Here is a 24,667-nt window from a genome sequence, read left to right as displayed (position 1 = left end):
CGAGGGAATTTCAAATAATTTGAAGGAGTTTGCAAAGCTGGTAAGACGACAGAGCTGGGTTGATTCAAACCCAAACGGGTTACCTCCAGAGCCCAGGTTTCTTTCGGTTACACCATGTTGCAGGAGCTCCCGGGTGGGGTCAAGAAAAGAACGTAGCACTTTCCAAGATGCATACTGATTTCCTGCGCAACGCTGGTACATGTCTCAGAGGTTTTTACTTCCTTTGACCCCATGATGAGTTCATATGTCTCTCTTTAAAGACAGAAACAGGCACACAAGGAGGCAGGCAAGCAAACCCAGATTCTCAGAGGTGAAATCTCTCTCTTCTGTTTACCTTGAAGGAAGGGGGATCTGGCCAGGCTGTCCCAGGGGATCCACAGTCAAAATCTCTCCATTTTGCCCGAAACATCAAGGTAGAACAGACCTATCTGGGACATTTCTGCTGTTCTTCCAACTAGGGGAAGGGATTAAAGAATCTGTCAGGGTTGCCTTCTAGATGGTATGGGGGTGTAGCCTCAATGAGCAAGCTGAGTTATTAGCAGCAATCGATAGTAGCATTTTCTGTGTTTAGCCTCTATTTCCTTATCTACAAAATGAGGGGGGTGTTTATATATCCTCTAAGGCCCTTCCAGCTTAAAACATCTTTAACTTTGTGTGCCTATTTACATATGTGTCGGTAATATCTGATCCTCTAAAATCACCCCCCCCCCTTTTTTTTTTCTTTTTTAGAGGCTGTGCTCTAGGCATGTGGAAGTTCCCAGGCCAGGGATCAAACCTGAGCCACAGCAGTGACCTGAGCCTCTGCGGTGACTATGCCAGATCCTTAACCAAGAGGCCAGCAGGGAACTCCCAAATCACCCCACTTTTTCTTCTGAGAATATTGACATTAATATCATAAGCATGTAATCAAATTAATCCCATAATCAAGAGGAATAAATAATCAAAGAGAGATATTGCACTGTATTCTCCAGGGTAAAATCAGGTCGCAGACAGGGGCCGCTGAGCCATCCCAATGGGATCTGAAGAGAGGCTGCTGAATCCGGGCGTCTAAGTCCCTCATATCCAGTGATCTGAGCTCAGAGGAGGTAACAGGACAAGAAACTGTATATAAAAGAAAGAGCTTCCGGAGTCCATGGTAGGATGGAGTGACTGCTGTGCAGTAAGGGACATTAGTTGGGAGTGTGAGGGACTCCTGGGGATGGGAGGGCGGTCGGGGGCAGCTCTCCCACACCACAGGGAGGTGTGGGAGGGACACAGGAGCTCAGGGCTATGACCGAGTCCACGGTTTTTCAATGACTGTCGTTCATACTTGGAAGCAGCCGATCTCCATTCAAAAGATGTTCTTTTCTGCAAAAGAGACACAGTCGGTCTCAGAAAGACAGATTATTCCAGCTTCCAAAATCCTCGATCTCAGTCTCTTCAAATACGTCACAGGAAATAGGGTACATCCGCGTGGGAAAACAAAGTCTTAATAAGCGCAGCTTTTCAGAAGCAAAGCAAGAAATTCCTCCAAGGAGGTTCCTGGGATGGCTCCACCACCCCCACTAAAGAACGGATCCAGGCTTTTGTAGCCCCCAGTGTCACTGTGTTGGAGGCTGGGGTGTCATGGCCAATTCTAGAATTCCACGTGGACTGGAGGCGATAGAGCATGGCCTCAGGCCTCAAGCTGAGAAGTTTTCAAAAGAACAAAACCCATTTTTGAGCTGGTGAACTTCAATCCCAAATCAGGAAAGGCAGCCAGCAGGAGCCTTGCAATGAGGATCCTGCCTCCTGGAGGCCAGCTCTCAGGCGTCAGTGGTCCAAGGCGCTCAAGAGTTCCAGAGAGAGAAGGAGATCCTTACTGGGATCCAGGCTCAGCAGAAAGGATGCCAGATTTCCGAGCTTTGGGAGGTGGTGGGGGTGGGGCTTTGGCGTCTCTGCGGACAGGCAGTGGGGGCGCCACCTGGTGGGGCAGACACACGAAGGAGCGATGAGTCTTAGTGTCCTAATTCTGCCCCCTCCTCCTCACTTCCAACCCTCTGCCTGCACTTCTTATTGACCTGAGTTTATCTACCCAGCCTTTGCAAGGTGAAAAGGGTAGCAGGACTGATGGAATCTCCCCCTTTTCCCTTGTGTTAATCAGATACACACCAACACTGCTATATCCCCAATACTTGGGTACTTGGTCTATAAATATAGTAGAGACTCAATAAATGTGTTGAGTGAAGGAAGTTAAGCCTTCAGAAGCCCTTCCAGAATGACTGTCACTTACTCAAAACTCCTCAAATGTGAATCCCCATGGCCAATGGAGTTCCTGGGCCAGGGATCAGATCTGAGCTACAGTGGTGACCTCTGTCACAGTTACAGCAACACTGGATCCCTTAATCCACTGTGCCAGGGATTGAACCCACATCCTGGTGCTGCAGAGACACTACCAAGCCTGTTGAGCCCTGGCAAGAACTCCAGAACTCACTTCTTAATTCACTCCCCTGGACCCAGGGAGAGGTACATTCAATCGGATGAAAGGTTTGCTTGTATAGTGTTCCTTCCCATTGAAAACTCCCCTCTCTTTTACAGTTTTAGGATTGAACCAAGAAATGATTAGAATGAACATCTATAGGAAAATGTGCCTAATATAAATCTTGGGAAATCCAATATAGTATTCCGATGAGTGGTATGTGCTCTCTGGCCCCAGTGTTGGCCGTTGCCCCCCTACCTCTGTGGAGTTCCTCTGGCTGCTCTCATAGGGCTTGCTTTTGGGGGGAGGGGGTGGTGGGACAGCAGCTGTCATCAGCCCATCTGTCTGCAACGATGGGGAGCCTGGGAATAACATAAAGTAGATCATGTTAGAGAGGAGAATTCATCAAGGAATCTCATGTAACTTCTGCTGGTCACTCTCACACCTACACCAATCTGATCAATCAAATTGTTAGGGTCCCTTTGGACGGTTCCTGTGGATGGAATGAAGAAGACCTGTTGCCCCTTGGGACATAATGGAGCACCTTCACTCACCAGAAGGCTTCATAGGAAGTTCGTAAGCAAAACAATTCCATGTTTTGTTTAAGGTTTTTCCTATTAAGGGGAAGATGAGACTGTTTTCTAGAAATGAGGGTATGACTCTGTTCTGTGATACATTCCAAGTGCTTAGAAAAAGCATCCATCTATCCTATATGAGGTCGTCAATAAACAATGATTAAATCGAACTGCTAGAGTTTTATCATTTAAGGGGTGCAATATCCACTTCCTCCAGGAAAACCCATCTGATTACCTCCGACTCTTTTTTTTTTTTGTCTTTTGTCTCTTTAGGGCCGCACCCTATGGAGGATGGCATAGGGAGGTTCCCAGGCTAGGAGTCCAATCAGAGATACAGCTGCTGGCCTACACCACAGCCACAGCAATGCCAGATCGGAGCCGCGTCTGTGACCCACACCACAGCTCACGGCAACGCCAGATCCTTAACCCACTGAGCGGGGCCAGGGGTCGAACCTGCCACGTCATGGTTCCTAGTCAGATTTGTTTCCACTGTGCCATGACGGGAACACCTGATTATCTCTGACTCTTGGCTGACGACTGTCTCCCATGTGATGGGATGGTTTCCCCTCCATCATTCCTTTGTACTAAGGAGACCTTCTAATTCTTCTCAGGCACCGTGTACTGCTGATTCCCCAAGCTGGACTGGAAGTAGTACAAGGAAGAGGTCTACTTCTTGTCCTTATTTTGGACACTGCTCTATATAAAGTACACGGCTACCTCCCCAATAGTTCCTAAATTGCTCCCTTTCTAGTCCTAGTCTGGATCTACCTCTTTAGGCCACAGTTGGAAAAGGGGCAGTGAGACCCTGTACTGAAGGGTCAGGGATACAAATGGTACAGTGGATCCCGGTACCGAAAAATTCAGTGCCTTTAGTTTAGCAACCTAAGGACTCCTTGCCAAGCCCTCATCTAATTGAATTATACCCACTACCACTGAACTGCACCACCGTTATGAAAATCTCATGTACCTTGCTGCTACTTTGATTAAAAATGGTCCAGATTCATCAGCATCCTCCATGCTCTAGTAAAATGAGTATGAGGGGTCTCTACAGGAGAACTTACTCAGGGTCCTGGTTGATTTAGGAGTGAGTGGAGGTGGGCTCAGGGCTGTTGGCTGAGGAGAAGAGCCGTGAAACGGTGTCAGCCGACTGTCCGACAGCTGGAGACTCTTTGGCCTTTGTGCTTTTCTGGCTGGGCTCTAGTGGGGTGAGGGAGGAAACACAGCAAAATATTCTCACGGTGAGGAAGGCTGAACTGCGGTCAATGCTTGGAACAACCTTGTCTGCAGAGTAGAAATTGCTGAAGGGCAAAATTCCAGAAGCCCTCTCTCCGCTTACCACACTGGCATGTGGGGGACACCATGGCTCTCATAGGGAAGCAGCGAACCATAGGCTATTTTCTGGCAGGCCATGGACTTGATTTTAATCACAGCTGGACTGTGTCATTTAGGTTGGAAATGAGCCACCCTGATTCTCCAGGGACAGCTGGTCCTGTCACACTTGACACCTTGATGTGGCTTAGGAAGGAAAAAGTACCTTTTACTTTTTTTAAAGCTGAAACAAGGGAAATGACCATATTTGGACGGACTCATGGAACACAGTGGTGAGAACCACAACTCCAAGCATCAACCCACATGTTTGCCCTGTGGGTAAATCTTGTGCCATTACTGACTTCGAGCCTCTGATCTCTGTGCACGCTTTTCTGAGCACAGTCTGAGATGTGACCCTACCATGGGCTGCTGCTTCCTGAGACACTGCGCTAGGCTTGCATCTGGTCACTCACAGCTGAGAGGGGAAGGGTGAAAGGCCTGGATACTGGGAAAGCTTTGCAAACCTTATGGGGCTTATTATTATTGTTGTTGTTGTTATTATTTTACCAGCAGATCAGGTTCTGGTGCTTTCTCTGCTATGACCTGGGACTTGCTCAGACTCCAGTCTTTTCTCTTGAACTTGCCGATCCGGTTCTCACTGTCCTCTCTGAGTGACAGATCTTCGACTCTGGCCCCGGACGAGGCCCTGCGCTCCAAAAGCGGCTCCAGGATTGACCTATCAGCCATAACCAGGACAAAGTTAGAAAACACTCATCAGCAGACAGACAAGACTGACTTCCAAAAACCCGGGATAGGACTCCTCAACTGAACTGACCGTGGCTTCCTTCTCAAGTTCTAAATCTCAAGTTCCAAGACAAATACCACATGATATCACTTATACCTGGAATCTAATATATGGCACAAATGAACCTTTCCACAGAAAAGAAATGCATGGACTTTGAGAATAGACTTGTGGTTGCCAAGTGGGCGGGGAGGAAGTAGGATGGACTGGGAATCTGGGGTTAATAGATGCAAACTACTGCATTTGGAAGGGATAAGCAATGAGGTTCTGCTGTATAGCACTGGGAACTATATCTAGTCACTTGTGATGGAGCATGATAATGTGAGAAAAAAGAATGTATACATATGTATGCCTGGGTCACTTTGCACAGTAGAAAATTGACGGAACACTGTAAACCAACTATGATGGAAAAAACAAAAATCATTTAAAAAAAGAAAAAAAACCTGGATTTCCAACTGCCAATTGAGTATTTCAAGGTCTATATGTACAGAAATGAGACCATCCAAGTATGGAAAGAAAACGCTAGTGAATATTTATCTTATCCCAGAAAGGCAAGGTCGTGTTAAACTTAGAGGTAAAGATGAAGTTCCCATAGTAAAATGAATAGGCAGCTTTACATAGGGAATAAAAGCACCTGCTCTGGAGCCCTACAGCCTGGGTTCAAATCCTACATACACTTAGTTGCTGGCTGACCTAAGGCAGATAATGTTTTCATTTCTCAGTTTCCTTATCTGTGCAATGGAGATAATAATAGTATCTCCCTCATAGGGTGATTACAAAATGCTTACAACAGTGCCTAGCATATATGAATACTTCCCAAATGTTTTTTCAATTACAGGGGTAGATTTTCAAGCACCATAGTGAAAATGGATTCATTCAAGAACCATGATTAGATGCTTTAGAGGGGGAAGAGTCTGATGGGAAACAGGAGAGTCTCAAAATAGCGCCCTGTAAATTGCTTATTAATTGCAAAGGCAAAAACAGTAAGTATTATTTTAAAAATAGAAAAGAAAATGGATAAAATCTTAAACACATGATACTTAGCATCACCAACAAGGGACAAATGGGTCATGTGCTTCTGGATATGATATTGGAAGAGGACACATCACACACAAATGTATAACCTGAATCCCAAGCAGGAGGAAATATCAGACAAACCCACATAAAAAAGAATTATATAGGAGGAGTTCCCATCGTGGCGCAGTGGTTAACGAATCCGACGAGGAACCATGAGGTTGTGGGTTTGATCCCTGGCCTTGCTCAGTGGGTTAACGATCTGGCGTAGCCATGAGCTGTGGTGTAGGTTGCAGACGTGGCTTGGATCCTGCGTTGCTGTGGCTCTGGCGTAGGCTGGCAGCTACAGCTCCGATTAGACCCCTAGCCTGGGAAACTCCATATGCTGTGGGAGTGGCCCAAGAAATGGCAAAAAGACAAAAAAAAAATTATATAGGAGTTCCCATCATGGCTTAGCAGTTAATGAACCTGACTAGCATTCATGAGGACACAGGTTTGATCCCTGGCCTCGCTCGGTGGGTTAAGGATCCGCTGTGAGCTGTGGTGTAGGTCTCAGCCATGGCTTGGATCCTGCGTTGCTGTGGCTGTGGTGTAGGCCAGTGGCTACAGCTCCAATTGGACCCCTAGCTGGGGAACCTCCACATGCCGAGTGTGTGGCCCTAAAAAGACAAAAAGACCAAATAAACAAACAAACAAACTTTGAAAAATAACTGGTTCATATCTTCAAAAATGTCAGCTTTATGAAAGACAAGAAAAAGCCAATGAAATGATTTCAGATTAATGAATAAAGAGGAGTTCCCGCTGTGGCTCAGCAGGTTACAAGCCTGACTGGTATCCTTGGGGATGCGGGTTTGATCCCTGGCTCTGCTCAGTGAGTCAAGGATCCGGCATTTGTGGTGAGCTGTGGCATAGGTCGCCGATGCAGCTCAGATCCTGCATTGCGGTGGCTGTGGTATAGGCTGGCAGCTGCAGCTCCAATTTGACCCCTAGCTTGGGAACTTCCATATGCCACAGATGCAGCCCTAAAAAAAGACAAAAAGAATAGGAAAGAATAAAAGGACATGGCTAAATACAATATGTGATCCTGACTGGATTCTGCACCAGAAATTGCTATTAGGCCTCACTGAGACAACTAGTAAAACTAGAATATGAGTTGTAAGCTTAAAGCATTGTGTCAACGTCACATTTCCTTAATTTATAAGCGGAACTGCATGTGGTATGTGGTTACAATAAGACAATCTGTTTGTTCTGTAGCCATGATGTATGCAAGCCATTCTCAGATGGTAGAGTGAGGGGAAGGGGTAGAGATGGAGAGAGCAAAATGTAAATAAAAAAGAGGAGGGTTAAAAAATCTATTCTTCTGATGTATATTGCTTACAGCTTCTGAATGGGTATTTAATAAGTTCTAGTTTAACTACGAATTGGTAGATTTTTTTTTTAGGGGGGAGAACCATGGCACATAGAAATTACTAAGCCAGGGATCCAACCTGCACCACAGCCATAAGCAGACTGACAGCTGTGACAATGCTGGATCCTTAGCCTGTTGAACCACCAGGGAACTCTGAAATTTGGTAGATTTTACTCTGTAAAAATTAAAAGTTTGGAGGGATAGTGATTTTTAGGGCAGTTAAACTAGATACTGCAATGGTAAATATATTTATTAAAACTCAGCATGTATACCACCAGGAGTGAACCCTAAAGTAAGCTTCAGACACAAGCTATAGACACTGAGATTGTACTCAGTCAATGTAGGTTCATTAGTTGTAACAAATGTATCATTCAGGTGCTGGAGGCTGATGGCAGGTGATGCTGAGCATGTCTGGGTGGGGTGTGGGGACAGAGATGTATGAGAATTCTATACTTTCCCCTCAGTCTTGCTGTGAAGCTAAAATTGCTCTAAAAGCTTTTTTGTTTTGTTTTTTTAAATCTTCGGTATGGAATAAGACAACTGAAAAACAGCTACCAGCTTTAAGCGTTTAAAAATTAAAAGCTAAAAAAAAAAAAAATTAAAAGCTTCGGTTTGGCAGAAAGCATCACTTGTAAATGAAAACTACTTGCTGTACATATTTTAGATGGAAAATATCATTAATACATGAAACTTTTAGAAATTAAAAAAAATATGAGTAGTTCAATTTTTAAAAACTGTCAAAGGATATAAACAGGTATATCACAAAAAAGAAATCCATGTCATTTTTTAAAAGTTTAGTATCACTAATTACTAAATATGTCAATATTAAAATGAGATGCTTAGAGGGGACAATGACTTCTTTTACAGTTGATTATGGAAAATTTCAGACTGGAGTTCCCATCGTGGCTCAGTGGTTAGCAAATCCGACTAGGCACCATGAGGTTGCGGGTTCGATCCCTGGCTTCGCTCAGTGAGTTAATAAGGATCCGGCGTTGCTGTGGCTGTGATGTAGGCCAGCAGCTACAGCTCCGATTCGACCTCTTGCCTGGGAACCTCCATATGCCATGGGTGCAGCCCTAAAAAAGACAAAAAAAAGACAAAAAAAAAAGGTGGAGAGACTATAATAAACTCTCATGTATACATTTAGTCAGTATCGACAGTGATTAGGGTCATGGTCAATCTTATTTATTTTTTTTTCCTTTCTTTTTTGCTTTTTAGGGCCATATCCACAGCATATGGAGGTTTCCAGGCTAGGGGTCTAATCAGAGCTACAAGTGCTGGCCTATGCCATAGCCACAGCAATCCAAGATCCGAGCCACATCTATGACCTACACGACAGCTCATAGCAATGTCAGATCCTTAACCCACTGAGCGAGGCCAGGGATCAAACCAGCAAACTCATGGTTCCTAGTCAGATTTGTTTTGGCTGTGCCACGATGAGAACTGCAATCTTATTTCTTATACACTCCCATTCAGAGTCCTTGCTCTTCACTGGATGATTTGGAAGTGATTCTTAGATGTCATAGCATTTCATCTATAAATATTTCAATGCATATCTCTATAAGGCCAGGGATCATCTTTATAACATAACTACAGTCCCAAAATCATTCCTAAAAAATGAATAATTTTTTCATTTCATCAAACATCCACTCAATGTTCAAATTTCCTGTCTCATATTTTTTTTTTCTTGGCAAGTGATTTATTTGAGTCAGGATCCAGACAAGATTCATTCACTGTATTTGGTTGATATCCGTCCTAGGTCATTTTAAGCCTTTTTTTTTTGTCTTTTGTCTTTTTGTTGTTGTTGCTGTTGTTGTTGCTATTTCTTGGGCCGCTCCTGCGGCATATGGAGGTTCCCAGGCTAGGGGTTGAATCAGAGCTGTAGCCACCGGCCTACGCCAGAGCCACAGCAACACGGGATCCGAGCCGCGTCTGCAACCTACACCACAGCTCACGGCAACGCCGGATCGTTAACCCACTGAGCAAGGGCAGGGACCGAACCCGCCACCTCATGGTTCCTAGTCGGATTCGTTAACCACTGCGCCACGACGGGAACTCCATTGTAAGCCTTTTAATACTTAGGATTCCCTTTCTACAAATTATCTTGCCTTCTTCTGTGACGACATGGGAAGAGAAAGTACAAAGGAAGTCTGGTTAAGAAACTAGGAGAGTCAAAATGGAAAATACTTCTAGAGTACAATTCTTTTTTCTTATTTCAAATCACCCTCTCCTTTCATGGATCATCTTTTATTATTACTTTTTTAAAGATTATATGTCTGAATTTGCATTTTTTTTTTTTGGTTTTCCAATTGTTAGTATACTTAAGTGAGAAGCCACTCACTATTATTTATCTGAAATCTATCAGATAAATAATATCAGATAAACAAATATCAGAGTTCCCGTTGTGGCTCAGTCGAAATAAATCTGACTAGCATCCATAAGAAGGCAGGTTTGATGCCTGGCTTTGCTCAGCAGGTTAAGAATCTGGCATTACCATGAGCTGTGGTGTAGGTCGCAGACATAGCTCAGATCCTGCATTGCTGTGGCTGTGGCATAGGCCAGCAGCTACAACTCCAATTTGACCCCTAGCCTGGGAATGTCCATATGCCATGGGAGTGGCCCTAAAAAGACTTAAAAAAAAAAAAATCGTTGAACTAAATTCCAAAAAACATTCTCCTCATTCTTAAAACCAACCAAACCAAATCAAACAAAAAGTATCACTAAGGACCTAGTGTCACTGCTGTGGTACCGGTTTGATCCTGTTCTGGGAACTTCCACATGCCACTGGCACAACCAAAAAAAAAAAAGAATCACTTCAAATAGTAATTGGTCAGGGACCAAAGAGGTGAAAGACTTACATGCTAAGAACTATATAACATTAATAAAGGAAATTAAAAAGGAATCTTTCAAAGAAATGGAAAGATATCCCATGCTCCTGGATTAGAAGAATTAATATTGTTAAAATGGCCATACTATCCAAAACAATCTAAAGATTTCATGTGATCCCTATCAAATTACCCATGACATTTTTCACAGAACTATAACAAATAATCCAAAAATTTACATGGAATCATAAAAGACCCAGAATTGCCAAAGCGATCCTGAGGAAAAAGAACAAAGCAGGAGGCATAACTCTCCCAGACTTCAGACACTATTACAAAGCTATAGTAATCCAGACAGTGTGGTATCAGTACAAAAACAGATATACGGATCAATAGAACACAAAAGAGAGCACAGAAATAAACCCAGACACCTACCATCAATTAATCTTCAACAAAGGAGGCAGGAATTAGGGAGTTCCTGTAATGACTTAGTGGGTGATGAACCGGACTAGCATTCATGAGAATGTGGGTTCGATCCCTGGCCTCACTCAGTGGGTTAGGGATCCAGCATTGCCATGAGCTGTGGTGTAGGTCCCAGACATGGCTCGGATCCTGCATTGCCATGGCTCTTGTGTAGGCTGGCAGGTATAGCTCCGATTGGACCCCTAGCCTGGGAACCTCCATATGCTGTAGGTGTGGCCCTAGAAAGGCCAAAAAAAAAAAAAAAAAAAGAGCAGGCAAGAATATTAAATGAGAAAAAGACAATCTTTTCAGCAACTGGTGCTGGCAAAACTGCACAGCTGCATGTAAACCAATGAAACCAGAACACACCCTCACACCTGCACAAAAATCAGCTCAAAATGGGTTAAAGACTTAAACATAAATCATAACACCATAAAACTCCTATAAGAGAACACAGGCAAAACATTCTGACATAAACCTTAGATATGTTTTCCTAGGTCAGTCTCCCAAGGCAATAGAAATAAAAACAAAAATTAAAAAAAGGACCTAATCAAACTGACAAGCTTTTGCACAGCAAAGGAAATCATAAACAAAATGAAAAGACAACCTATGGAATGGGAGAAAATAGTTGCAAATGATACAACCAACAAGGGCTTAATCTCCAAAATATAAAAACAACTCATACAACTCAACATCAAAAAAACAAACAATCCAATTGAAAAATGGGCAGAAGACCTAAACAGACATTTCTCCAAAGAATATGGATGGCCAGCAGGCACATGAAAAAATGTCCAACATCGCTTATTATTAGATATACTACTAAGAGGTACCACCTCACACCAGTCAGAATGGCCATCATTAACAAGTCTACAAATAACAAATGCTGGAGAAGGTGTGGAGAAAAGGGAACCCTCCTACATTGCAGGTATGATTGTAAATTGGATAAACACTATGGAAAACAGTATGGAGGTTCCTCAGAAAACTAAATATAGAACTACCGTATGATCCAACAATCCCACTCCTGGGCATATATCCAGACAAAACTACAATTGAAAAAGGCATATGTTCATCATAGCACTATTCGCAATAGCCAAGACATGGAGTACAACTCAGCCATAAAAAAGAATGAAAAAATGTCATTTACAGCAACATAGATGCAACTAGAGATTCTCATACTGAGTGAAATAAGTCAGAAAGAGAAAGACAAATACCATATGATATCACTTATATGTGGAATCAAATACATTGCACAGTATCTACAAAACAGAAACAGACTCACAGACACAGAGAACAGACTTGTGGTTGCCGAGGGGGAGGGTGAGGGGGAGGGAGTGGAATGGACTAAGTTTGGGGTTAATAGATGCAAACTATTACATTTAGAATAGATAAACAATAAGGTCCTACCGTATAGCATAGGGAACTATATATCCAATCTCTTGGGATAGACACATGATGGAAGATAAGAAAGGGAATGTATACATTATGCATGACTGGGTCACATTTCTGTACAGCAGAAATTGGTATAAAACTGTATATCAACTATACTTCAATGAAAAATAAAAAATTAAAAAAGATAGTAATTGTTGGAGTTCCCATTGTGGCGCAGTGGAAATGAATCCGACTAGGAACCGTGAGGTTTTGGGTTCCATCTCGGGCCTCGCTCAGTGGGTTACGGATCCAGCATTGTTGTGAGCTATGGTGTGGGTCGCAGATGCGCCTCGGATCTGGTGTTGCTGTGGCTGTGGTGTAGGCCGGCAGCTGTACCTCCCATTAGACCCCTAGCCTGGGAACCTCCATATGCCATGCATGTGGCCCTAAAAAGGCAAAAAGACAAAAAAAAAAAAAAAGGTAATTGTTTAGAGAGAAAAAAACAACAACCCAACCCAAGATTCTACTGGTTCTATTATCACTTTACCTGAGAGGCTAAGAACTAAAGTAAGTGACTGTGGGTCACCAGATTGACAGGAAAAGATGTGAGTTTCAGTAGGGCCTAATTAGGAACCAAACTAAGCCATAAAATGATGATATTTTAGTCCCACAGTGTTTGTGTTGTATTTTTTTCTTATATTGACTACTTCAGTGATTTTCCTGAAACACTCAAGATTAATTTTGGTATGGGCCCCTACTAGGTAGGCGTTGCGAGCATGTACTGAGCGGCCTGCTCTGCAGTCCCTTTTGGCTTCCCTTAACACACTGCACTGTGTTTCATAAAGGAATTCTTTCTGGGCCTCAGCCTACCATGTGCCAAATAGGATAGATACATCCCACCAAGAAAGGAGCGACCATTTACATATGCCACACCCAGTAATCAGCAGGGAATTTGTTTTTGTTTTTGTTTTTGTTTTTTTGCTTTTTAGGGCCGCAATTGCAGCATGTGGAGGTTCCCAGGCTAGGGGTCAAATTGGAGCTGCAGCTGCCAGCCTATACCACAGACACAGCAACATGGTATCCGAGCCGCATCTGAGATTTATGGCACAGCTTGCGGCAATGCTGGATCCTTAACCCTCTGAGTGAGGCCAGGAATTGAACCTGTATCATCATGGATACTAGTTGGGTTCTTAACTCACTGAGCCACAGTGGGAACTCCAAAGTAGGTATTATTTGGAGTTGCCATTGTGGCTCTGCGGAAACAAATCTGACTAGTATCCATGAGGACACAGGTTCGATCCCTGGCCTCACTCAGTGAGTTAAGGATAGGGCATTGCTGTGACCTGTGGTGTAGGTCACAGACGAGGTCTGGATCCCACATTGCTATGGCTGTGGCATAGGCCACCAGCTCCAGCTCCAATTTGACTGCTAACCCAGGAACCTACATATGCTGTGGGCTAGGGCCTAAAAAGACCAAAAAAAAAAAAAAAGTAGGTATTATTTAATATTTAGGAATTCAAAAGATTGAAAATAGTACAAATACCTAATATGGATAAATATATTATGAAAAACTATATAGTCACTCATACAGTGTAGGGCATTACACACTGACATTTCTATGATATCAAGAAGTGCAGAAAGAATCTCTCCCTCTGAGTAATATCTGCCTCTGGAAATGCATCCTACACTTAATCTCAACTAAAGGCCAAGAAGTGATCTGAGAATACATCCTAAGTAACTACAACATATCTACACATGTGTTTGCTACAATTCTTAATAATATAAATGTATTTTATAACTGATACCACCTAAATGTTTTCATCTTAGGTTTATAAGGAATTTTTATGATTATCTGTATAGAAATGATACAGCTTAAATATTCTATAATAGGGAGAAAATTTAGTTTTGGCACATTCATATGATGCAATGGTAGAGAGCCAACAAAAATGATTAATAAAATTATATGGCAGCGTTCCCATCGTGGTGCAGTGGTTAACGAATCCGACTAGGAACCATGAGGTTGTGGGTTTGATCCCTGGCCTTGCTCAGTGGGTTAAGGATCCGGCATTGCTGTGAGCTGTGGTGTGGGTCACAAACGCGGCTTGGATCCTGCATTGCTGTGGCTGTGGTGTAGGCCGGTGGCTACAGCTCTGATTGGACCCCTAGCCTGGGAACCTCCATATGCCATGAATGTGGCCCTAGAAAAGGCAAAAAGAGAAAAAAAAAGAAAAAAAAGGCAACAATGGCAAATGCTTATAATAAAATGACAAAGAGGAGAAGCAAGTTACCAAACTACATCTGTGCTCTAAATGCCAACAATGTAAAAATACATATGTCAGTGGAAATAGATGGATAAATCATTTAGGAAATAATAAACATTTGATTTCCAGGTAGAAGGCCATTTGGACAGGTTATTTTTGTGGTATAATTATTATAACATGGAATTACAAAATAACAAATAAGTGCTGAGTCAAGTGACAACAATAAAATACACAATAATGCTAAAGACTCATCATGTATATTAAATGGAGCAGTATGGCACAAAATAGTACATGCTTTTCCACTTGAACACAATTATAAATTCACTCCTTAAAAATACTTTACTTTTGACCATATGGAAAGGCACTCCATATTTCTGGCAAGAAAGGCTTAACATCAAAAACCCATAAATTTTAGTCCATAAATTTAACATATCCTGATAAACAATAGGATTCCAAACAAGTTAATCCAAAAATGAGCAATGAATAAAATCAACCGGATAGGAATTCCTACAGTGGCACAGCAGTAATGAAACAGACTAGCATCCATGAGGTTGAGAGTTGGATCCCTGGCCCTGCTCAGTGGGTTAAGGATCCAGTGTTGCTGTGAGCTAAGGTACAGGTTGCAGATGCAGTTCAGATTTGACCCCTAGCCTGGGAACTTCCATATGCCGTGGGTACGGCCCTAAAAAGAAAAAAACAAAAAAATAAAAAAACCAAAAAAACCCAGATAAATTCTGAAAAAGCATTACTAGAAATTAAGAATCCTTAAATTTACAGTAATTAAATTTATACTAATCTCCCTATGTGCATGAACCACATAGGTAGATCTAAGAAACTGGGGAAAAGTCCATGAATGGACTAAATACATTAGAGTTTGATTTTTTTTTATAAGACCAACATTTCAAATCAGTAGAGAAAAGATGGTTTGCCCACTAAATGTAATAGGGAGAATTGGGTAGCCCCATAGGGAAAGAAGTTGGCTGTATACATCACACTTTATATCAGAATAAATTCTAAAGAACCACAGATTTTATTGTAAACAGTGAAACCCTAAAATCAGTTTTTTGTAGTCTTAAAGAAGGTTTTGAATTATGATATAAAACCCAGAGGCCATAAAATCAAATACTAACTTATTTGACTGCATTAAAAAAGTCAGTATAGCTTAATAAAAAATTAGCAGCAAAGTTAAAAAAAAAAAAAAAACAAGGAAAAACTAGAGGCAATATTTCAACTCATATCACAGACAAAGGGCCAATATCCAATAGAAAACGGACACAAAATATCTGACCACAGTTCACAGAAAAGAAAATACACACCAGCTACTAAACAAATGAAAAGATACTCACTCCATACAAAATGAGAGAAATGCAATAAAAACAAAACAGGACAGGACAAAAATCCAATGCCAAGAAAATACTTTCCCCCTATCAGATTGGCACAAATTAGAAGGCCTGATAGTACAATTTGGTGACAAGTGTGGGTGATCAGGCACCCTTGTGTATTGCCAGTGGGACTGCGAAGGAGTATAATCTCCATGGAAGTCAGTTTAGGGAGTTCCTGTGGCGCAGCAGAAATGAATCTGACCGGGCACCATGAGGTTGCAGGTTTGATCCCTGGCCTCGATCAGTGGGTTAAGGATCCGTCGTTGTCGGGAGCTGTGCTGTAGGTTGCAGTCGAGGCCTGGATCTGATATGGCTGTGGCTGGGGCACAGGCCTGCGGCTACAGCTCCAATTCGACCCCTAGCCTGGGAACTTCCATATGCCATGGGTGTGGCCTTAAAAAAAAAAAAAAAAAAGGAATAATTTTGAAAACTGCAGTTATATTATTTGACAGAGCAATTTCACTTCCGGAATTTTTTTCATACTGGTATACTTGAATATTTACAAAATGACATATTTTTAAGGTTACTCATTGCCATTACTGCTGTGATAGTAAAGGCTTAAATCAACTAAACGTCCACCAATAGACAGTGATGGAGTGCACTGCGCTGTAGAGATAACATGAGATGTCTGAAGCTCAAAGAAAAGAGGTTATCTGTGCTCTGAAATGGAATGATTTTCAAGATCTAGTAAGTGAAAAATACAAGGTAAAGGGAGTATTACATGCTGCCATTTATATGTCAAAGTTTTTGAAGAAGAATATATACTTAGGAACTGCTGTGGTCTAGATAAAGCTGTTGGAAAGGCACCAAGAATGAGAACCTGAATGCTAACATCACCTGTCTCTGGAGAGCGGTACTGACGAGTTGGGAATCAAGGACTGGTGGGACAATTTTCCCTTTTTTTTTTTTGCTTTTTTAGGGCCGCACCCCCGGCATATGGAGGTTCCCAGGCTAGGGGTCTAATAGGAGCTCCAGCTGCCGGACTACATCACAGCCACAGCAATGCGAGATCCGAGCCGTGTCTGTGACCTACACCACAGCTCACGGCAACACTGGATCCCTAACCCACTGACCGAGGCCAGGGATCGAACCTGCAACCTCATGGTTCCTAGTCGGATTTGTTTCCGCTGCGCCACAACGGGAACTCTGGGAGATTTTTTCATCATGTATTCCCTTTCGTACTTTTTAAATTTCATATGTGATTATACTGCCTGTTTGTAAAATAAATAAATTTAAAAATTATTTTTTAAAATTGAAATAATGAAAAAAAAAGCAAGCAATAACTAGAAATTATTGCGAAACAAATGAAATAGGATATAATGGGGGGTGATAGGGTGTGATAGGATTATGGGTGTTTTTTGTTTTTTTTTTTTTAACTGATGTTACCATCATGTAAATAATGGTGTTTCTCATGAGGAAGATGATAAGAAAGACTCAAAGGCTAATCACCCAAGTACTCTGAATTATTTTCCTTGTAAAGAGACGATGCATCTCCCTTGACCAAGGCTCATTTTGGTGACCAAAGGCAAACATTACCAGTTACCCCATCTATCCTGGCAATTGAAGATCAGACCCTTACCCATCAGACCCGGGTCTGGAAGGAGCATTATCCGAGGAATTAGAAGAGGTGGAGATCACAGAGGAAGCCACGGAGGTGATGGACAGTCTCCGCAGTGTAGACGACATGATGTAAGGGAGCACGATGGATCCTGCGCGGCTCTGTTTCCTCTCGGTCAAGTTCGGTGGCTAAAGGAGACAGGACCCCTCCTGGTTAGATGGCTTGGAATTCAGCCCCTGTGAAGGGGCGCAGTCCCCCGTTGGTATGTGACAAGCAAGCATCTGTTTTGGCTGGAACCCCACTCTGATGGGTGGGTGCAGCAGTTGCTAAACACGGCAAATACTTATGTTCTTTTGTTGTTGTTTGAAAGATTTGGGTGACTTTTGGTTTTCTTTATTATCACATGATGCAGTGAGATATTTTGTAATTATATATCTCGGCATCCTGACATTTTAAAGTCTGGGTTGCAAATTCACTTTTGGTATCTTAAACAACTCTTTACTTTTTTTATTTTTAAAATTATTATTATTATTATTTGTCTTTTTGCCTTTTCTAGGGCCGCTCCCGTGGCATATGGAGGTTCCCAGGCTAGGGGTCCAATTGGAGCTGTAGCTGCCGGCCTGCGCCAGAGCCACAGCAATGCGGGATCCAAGCCTCGTCTGCAACCTACACCACAGCTCACGGCAACGTCGGATTCTTAACCCACTGAGCAAGGGTAGGGACCGAACCCGTGACCTCATGGTTCCTAGTCAGATTCGTTAACCACTGCGCCACGACGGGAAGTCCAACTCTTTACTTTTTAATTTATTTCACTGAAATATTGTTGACTCACAATGTTGTGTTTCTGCTCTATATCAAAGTGATTCAGTGATACACATATATACATTCTTTTTCATATTCTCATCCATTATGGTTATCACAGGTTAAAAATCATTTCCTGTGCTATATAGTAGGACCGTGTTGTTTATCATTCTATATATAATAATTTGCATCTGCTAAACCCAAACTCCCAATCCATCCCTCCTCTCCATTCACCCCTCCCCCACTCCCTTATATTCGTAATAGATACAACTTCGGTTAAACCTACCTTGTTTCTAAGACTAGAGAAAAATTTGCCCTTATTTTCTGCCAGACACATGAGAGAGGAAAACCAAGATGTTCTTTACCCATTAATAAAATAGCAAAAATCCTCTGTCTGCTTCTCCAACTTAGCTTCCATTAGCCCTTTAAAAATAAAAACTGGAATATGGGCCTAAGAGAAAAGTTTTATCTTAAAAACATTTTTTTTTTTCCCTTTTCACGGCCACCCCTGCGGCATACGGAAGTTTCCGGGCTAGTGGTCAAATTGGAGCTGCAGCTGCTGGCCTACACCACAACCATGGCAACGTCAGATCCAAGCCAATCTGCAAACTATGCTGCAGCTTGTGGCAACGGAAGATCCATAACCCACTGAGCGAGGCCAGGGATTGAACCCACATCCTCATAGACACTATGTCAGGTTCTTAACCCACTGAGCCACAACAGGAATTCCCTAAAAGAAAAGTTTTAGAATGAAACTTTAAATCTGTTGCTTACTCTGGTGAATCTTAGAAAGTAAAGGAGCACTGATCTACTCTCCTAAGAAATGTCTCCTGTAGCACCAATTATCCCCAGAGGCCACCCTATCAAACTCAAATGTTAATACTGGCCTGCATCTAATAAAAACTAAACTCATTAGGTGAAAGCCACAGTCTGCCACTGAACTTGTGTAAAAGAAAATTTTCCTAAAAGAAAACTTTTAAACTGGCAGTAGGTTCGTAGGTAAATTCACAGGAAGGTGTGACTAAATTCTGGGATGACTAAAAGAAATGAGCAAAAACATACTCTGGAGAAAAATGTAATGGAGAAGGAGGTAAGGGAATAGGGACCAGAATCCTTGAAAAGAAATTCAGAGCTCTGATTGGAGGAAAGAGAATTTCTGATAAACCTGGGGTTCAAGAATAAGACATTTGAAGTGCAAAGGATAAACTCATATTAAAATGAGCAAGTAGGGAGTTCCCCAGTGGTGTAGTGGTTAGGATTTGGCCCTTTCACTGCTGTGGCCTGGGTTCAATCCCTGGTTTGGGAATTAAGATCCCACTTTAAGCTGCTGCATGCTGCAGCCCCCCCGCCAAAAAAAAATTAAAAAGAGCAGCTAAATGAAGCTGGAATCAAGCAAACCATCAAGCCCATGTACCCCACCACCCAACTTCTCAGAAGGAAAAAAGAGAATTGTAATTGAGAAATATGTTGCAACTATCCCCCCCCAAAAAAAAACAAAAAACAAAAAAACAAACAAACAAACAAAAAAAACCCACACAATCTGCTACCTGCATTGTAAAATGTAGTTCACAATTCTTTCTCCCCTTCAAAAGTGTGAAGGATATGAACGTTTCACCAAAAATAAAGACTCTAAGCGTTGGGCTGGACGGGACAGGAATAAGCAGTGCCTGGGATTAGGAAAACCCCAACTTCTGGCCGTGTGGTTTTCTGAGTGTGGTCCCCAGACCAGCACCACTTGGGGACATGCTAGAAAAGCAAATTGTTAAGCCCCATCCCAGACCAGCGGAATCAGAAACCCAGCAGATGGGGCCCAGCAATCTGTGTTTTCATAAGCTTTCCAGGTAGTTCTGACGGTCATTCACATCTGAGAACTGGAATTCCCGTTGTGGGGCAGGAGAAATGAATCCGACTAGGAACCATGAAGTTGCGGGTTCAATCCCCAGCCTCACTCAGTGGGTTAAGGATCCCACATTGCCATGAGCTGCAGTGTAGGTGGCAGACACGGCTCAGATCCCGCAATGCTGTGGCTCTGTCGTAGGCCAGCGGCCACAGCTCCGATTCGACCCCTAGCCTGGGAACCTCCATATGCTGCAGGTACGGCCCTAAAAGGACAAAAAGACAAAAAAACAAAACAAAACAAAACAAAAAAACAAGTTTGAGAACTGCTATCTGACATGACAACAGTGGAAGGTCATCAAAAGCAGACTATGCCTTCTCCTGCCCACTCCCCCAACTTCCACATTCCTAGGCTACTTGGACGCAGGTAGCATCCAAAAATGGATCAACATCATACATGGCAAAAGAGACCAGAACAAGCTCAGAGGCCATTTAGCCAAAGCCTACCAGCGTTATAACCCCATAGAGCTTTTCCACTTTCTCCTTGAGTTCCCGGAAGCAGGAGGACAGCCGGTCGTGCAATGGCTTCAGCTGCTCTGTCAGCTTCTCCCCGTGGATGCGGATGCCCTCTGTCAGCAGAGGCATCTGGACAAAGGGCATGAGAGGGATGGGATACGGTTTAGGAAGAAGGCAATTCAGACTCAGAGGCTGGGGAAGGATGGAGGGTGGAGATGGACAGATAAACGGGTCACACAGCACGGAGCAAATGAAAATGCTGCTTCCCAGGGTGGGGCTTGGGAACTGGACGCCCTTGGGTCAAAGATGGAGGAGTCTGCTCAGGGGGAATACAAGTAACTGACCCGGGGAAGGGGTGACAGGCAAGGCACATCCATGTGAGCCCGGGGCGGGGGGGGGGGGCTTTCAATGCAGGAAAAAGGACAGGCTTCAGCCTTGGACTGAACTGCAGGGCTGTGATTGCTCCCACTCTTCACAGAAACAGTGAGAGAGGGAGAGAGAAAGTGGGGCCAACAGCTGGAAACATAAGCCAGAAAAGCAATGTGCAGAGTTTAATTTCCCCTCTAAGACCTTCTCAACACCATGCAGTCTAATGAAATGTTCTTCCTATGTTGAATAGATAAATAAATTTATCTATTTAATAAATAGATAGAAAAAAAAAAGATAGATAGGTTGTGATTGCAAGGGTTGGGAAAAAAAAAAAAACCACCCTGAAAGTGGGCTTGTAGATGGAGGCCCTAGAGAATATGTGGTGTCATGTGTTGTGGCCGCCCATGGGGTGTGGGAAGCTGTCCAACCACACAACTTCCTGAACCCACCTGTAAAGCTATCAGTCGCTTTAGCAGCTCAATCTTCTCCTGGTCTTCAGGATGCTCCTGCAAGTACTTTTCTGTAAAAAAAGCCTGAAAGCAGAGCATTGCAAGTATTGATTAGAACCCAATCCTACTTGTATATTTGATCCTAAAAGGAAAGGGAGGGATGCCTGGAAGGGTGAAAAATGTCTTCTGTCTGATGAAGCAGGAAGGATTAAGGAAACATCTTTTCCTGGGGTGGCCCTAAAACCACCAGAGTGGACAATTCAAAAAGGTATGGGCTATCGTGTCGTCTTCCTGGTATCTTGCAATTCCCAGTAAGAGGACATTCTTAACAATCACTGGACAGACAGACAGACAGACACACACACACACACACACAGAGAGATCAGATAATCATCATCAGCACAGCAGAATATCATTCACTGAAATAACTTCCCCAGGAGTTCCCTGGTGGCCTAGCAGTTAAGGATGTGGCATCGTCACTGCTGTGGCTCAGGTCACTGCCATGGCTCGAGTTTGATCCCTGGCCTGGGAATTCTGTATGCTGCAGGTTCAGCCAAAATAAAAACACAAAATGAAATGAAATGAAATAACTTCCCCAAAGAATTAAGAAAAGACCAAATGATAATATCTGAAGGTTACTCATTAGACTACATGCCTAGATCTTATAAAAGAAAGAGCCAAAAATTAATAGGCCAGAGGTCTGGCTGAGTTTTTTCTGCTCTGCCACATGTTATAGGTGGTATCACAATTTCTAAAGATTCATACTGGCACTTTCCTACTCATTGCCTATTCAAATGCTATTTTGAGGACAACATGACAAATAATATAAATGTGAAAGTGTTTAAAAAATATTAAATGCTGGGAGTTCCCATCGTGGCACAGCAGAAACGAATCTGACCAGGAACCATGAGGTTGCGGGTTCGATCCCTGGCCTCGCTCAGTGGGTTAAGGATCCGGCATTGCCGTGAGCTATGGTGTAGGTTGCAGATGTGGCTTGGATCTGGCATTGCTGTGGCTATGGCATAGGCTGGCAGCTGGAGCTCCTACTAGACCCCTAGCCTGGGAACCTCCATATGCCGCGAGTTCGGCCCTAAAAAAAGACAAAAAAATATTAAATGTAGGTGCATTTATTATCTTACATGAAGACTATGTCACCGTCACCTATAACATCAATAAACACTCACAGAGAGGCCTTATAATAGGGAAATAAAAAACCACAAACTCAAACTGTAAATATAGGTGTTACATAAGAGAGTATTTTAAAGACAACTCACTGGGACAGAAACACCGAGGTCTGTAGTGAACATGTGGACTCCTTCAAAGTTCAAACTGGGAGTTACCTATTTTCTCCCTGTCCCTTCACCATCATTTCTGAGAGTGCCTTCAAAGACCAGCCTCCAAAATCTCCCCTCACTCTTCTGCTTTACTACTAGGAAAGCCACCCCATTATAGGAAGCCCAAGAGTTCCTGAAACTGTAGGATACAGTGAGAAAAGTGATCAGCCCATTTTTTGGGGAAAAGAGAATATATGCAAACACTTTACTTTGTGGGAAGATGTTAGGGGTAAACTGTTGTCATCCCCAATTCACAGGTTGAGCCCTGGCACCTCGGACTGCGACCTTAGGTGGACACACATGTTGCATATGTAATTGGTTAAGAGGAGTAGGGGGAGTTCCTGTTGTGGCGCAGTGGTTAACAAATCCGACTAGGAACCATGAAGTTGCGGGTTTGATTCCTGGCCTCACTCAGTGGGTTAAGGATCCAGCATTGCCGTGAGCTGTGATGTAGGTCGCAGACGCGGCTCGGATCCTGCGCTGCTGTGGCTGTGGCGTAGGCCAGCACTTGTAGCTCTGATTAGACCCCTAGCCTGGGAACCTCCATATGCCATAGGAGAGGCCCTAGAAAAGGCAAAAAAAAAGAGAGGAGTAGGATGGGCTTGTAATCCAGTCTACTGTGTCCTTACAAAACGGGGCAATGAGGCACAGAGCTTATGGGCACAGAGTGCATGTCATGTGAAGAGCCAAGGAGAAGACAGCCACCTACAAAGTGGGGAATGTCAAAGAATTGCCAGCGACACACAGAAGCCAGGAGAAAGGCAGAGAACTATCTCTTCTTCACGTGCCTCAGAGGGAAGCAACACTCCTGACACCTTGGTTTCAGACTCCTGGACTCTGGAACCATGAGACAACAAATTTCTATTTTTTGTTTTTTCTTTTCAGGGCCACACCTGCAGCATATGGAGGTTCCCAGGCTAGGAGTGGAATCAGACCTGTAGCTGCTGGCCTGTGCCACAGCCACACCAGATCTGAGTCACATCTGTGACCTACAGCACAGCTCACGGCAACACCGGATCCTTAACTCACTGAGCAAGGCCAGGGATTGAACCCACATCCTCATGGATATCAGCTGGGTTCATTACTGCTGAGCCACAATGGGAACTCCAATAGATCCCTATTGTTTTAAGATACCTGTTTGCGGTGCTCTGTTCCAGCAGCTCTAGAAAACGAATACAACAGACAAGACAAATATTCGGAATACAAGCATCACAACAAGGAAGCGGGAGAGCACATTTACAGAGCAGCTCATTCCAGCAGATTTATATTACAGGGAATGTCAATATAAATGAAAACATAGTGTCCGCTTAAATCTTCAGCCACCTTTACCTTTCAGAATACTATCAGTTTAATTTTTTTTTTTTTTTTTGCTTTTTTAGGGCTGCATTTGCGTCATATGGAAGTTCCCAGGCTAGGGGTCTAATGGAGCTGGCCTACGCCAGAGCCACAGCAACTCAGGATCTGAGCCATGTCTGCAACACCACAGCTAACGGCAAAGCTGGATCCTTAACCTACTAAGTGAGGCCAGGGATCGAACCTGCATCCCCATGAATACTAGTCGGGTTCGTCAACCACTGAGCCACGACAGGAACTCCAGTTTAAATTTTTGAAGGTTAAAACAAATTTTTTTTTTGACCTATGACAAAATGCACTGACATTCCCAAAGCATCAGATGAGTCAGGGAACATCAGGGCAGAAGTTCATTTTTCTAGCAGAGTTCTGCCTCAATAGAAAGCCCTGAAAAACTGCAGCAAACAGCTCCTCTGTTCCCATCACTCAGGCAATGATTAAAGAGCTGCCTTAAAACTGGCCACTTGTATCAGGTAGGTAATGATGGGTCCCCCAACTGATCGCAATAGTTCAAGGTGATCCATGAGCTTACCTTTTTCTTATGTTCAGAAATGTACAAAGTCACACATATTAAAAGTATAAACTAGTATTTTTTTAAAGTTCCTGAAATTTATT

At 43.1% G+C, this 24,667-nt stretch overlaps 1 protein-coding gene across 2 annotated transcripts in view; it reads right to left on the bottom strand.

Moving 5' to 3' along the window:
- Positions 1–940: 940 nt before the first annotated feature.
- DOCK5 (dedicator of cytokinesis 5) overlaps positions 941–24,667 on the bottom strand; it is a 238,865-nt gene continuing 215,138 nt past the window's right edge. For both annotated transcript variants that reach the window (XM_047762590.1, XM_047762591.1), the window contains 7 exons: positions 21,369–21,452; positions 20,542–20,679; positions 17,419–17,585; positions 4,888–5,056; positions 4,074–4,209; positions 2,696–2,799; positions 941–1,942 (listed from right to left, as the gene is read on the bottom strand). In XM_047762590.1, the coding sequence (XP_047618546.1) occupies positions 1,838–1,942; positions 2,696–2,799; positions 4,074–4,209; positions 4,888–5,056; positions 17,419–17,585; positions 20,542–20,679; positions 21,369–21,452 (903 nt within the window). In that variant the 3' untranslated portion in view covers positions 941–1,837. The remainder of the gene's footprint in view (positions 1,943–2,695; positions 2,800–4,073; positions 4,210–4,887; positions 5,057–17,418; positions 17,586–20,541; positions 20,680–21,368; positions 21,453–24,667) is intronic.

The sequence above is a fragment of the Phacochoerus africanus genome, chromosome 15, assembly GCF_016906955.1.
Source record: "Phacochoerus africanus isolate WHEZ1 chromosome 15, ROS_Pafr_v1, whole genome shotgun sequence".
NCBI lineage: Eukaryota > Metazoa > Chordata > Mammalia > Artiodactyla > Suidae > Phacochoerus > Phacochoerus africanus.
The sequence above is the reverse complement of the archived record's forward strand: the minus strand, read 5'-3'. Positions and strand labels throughout refer to the sequence as shown.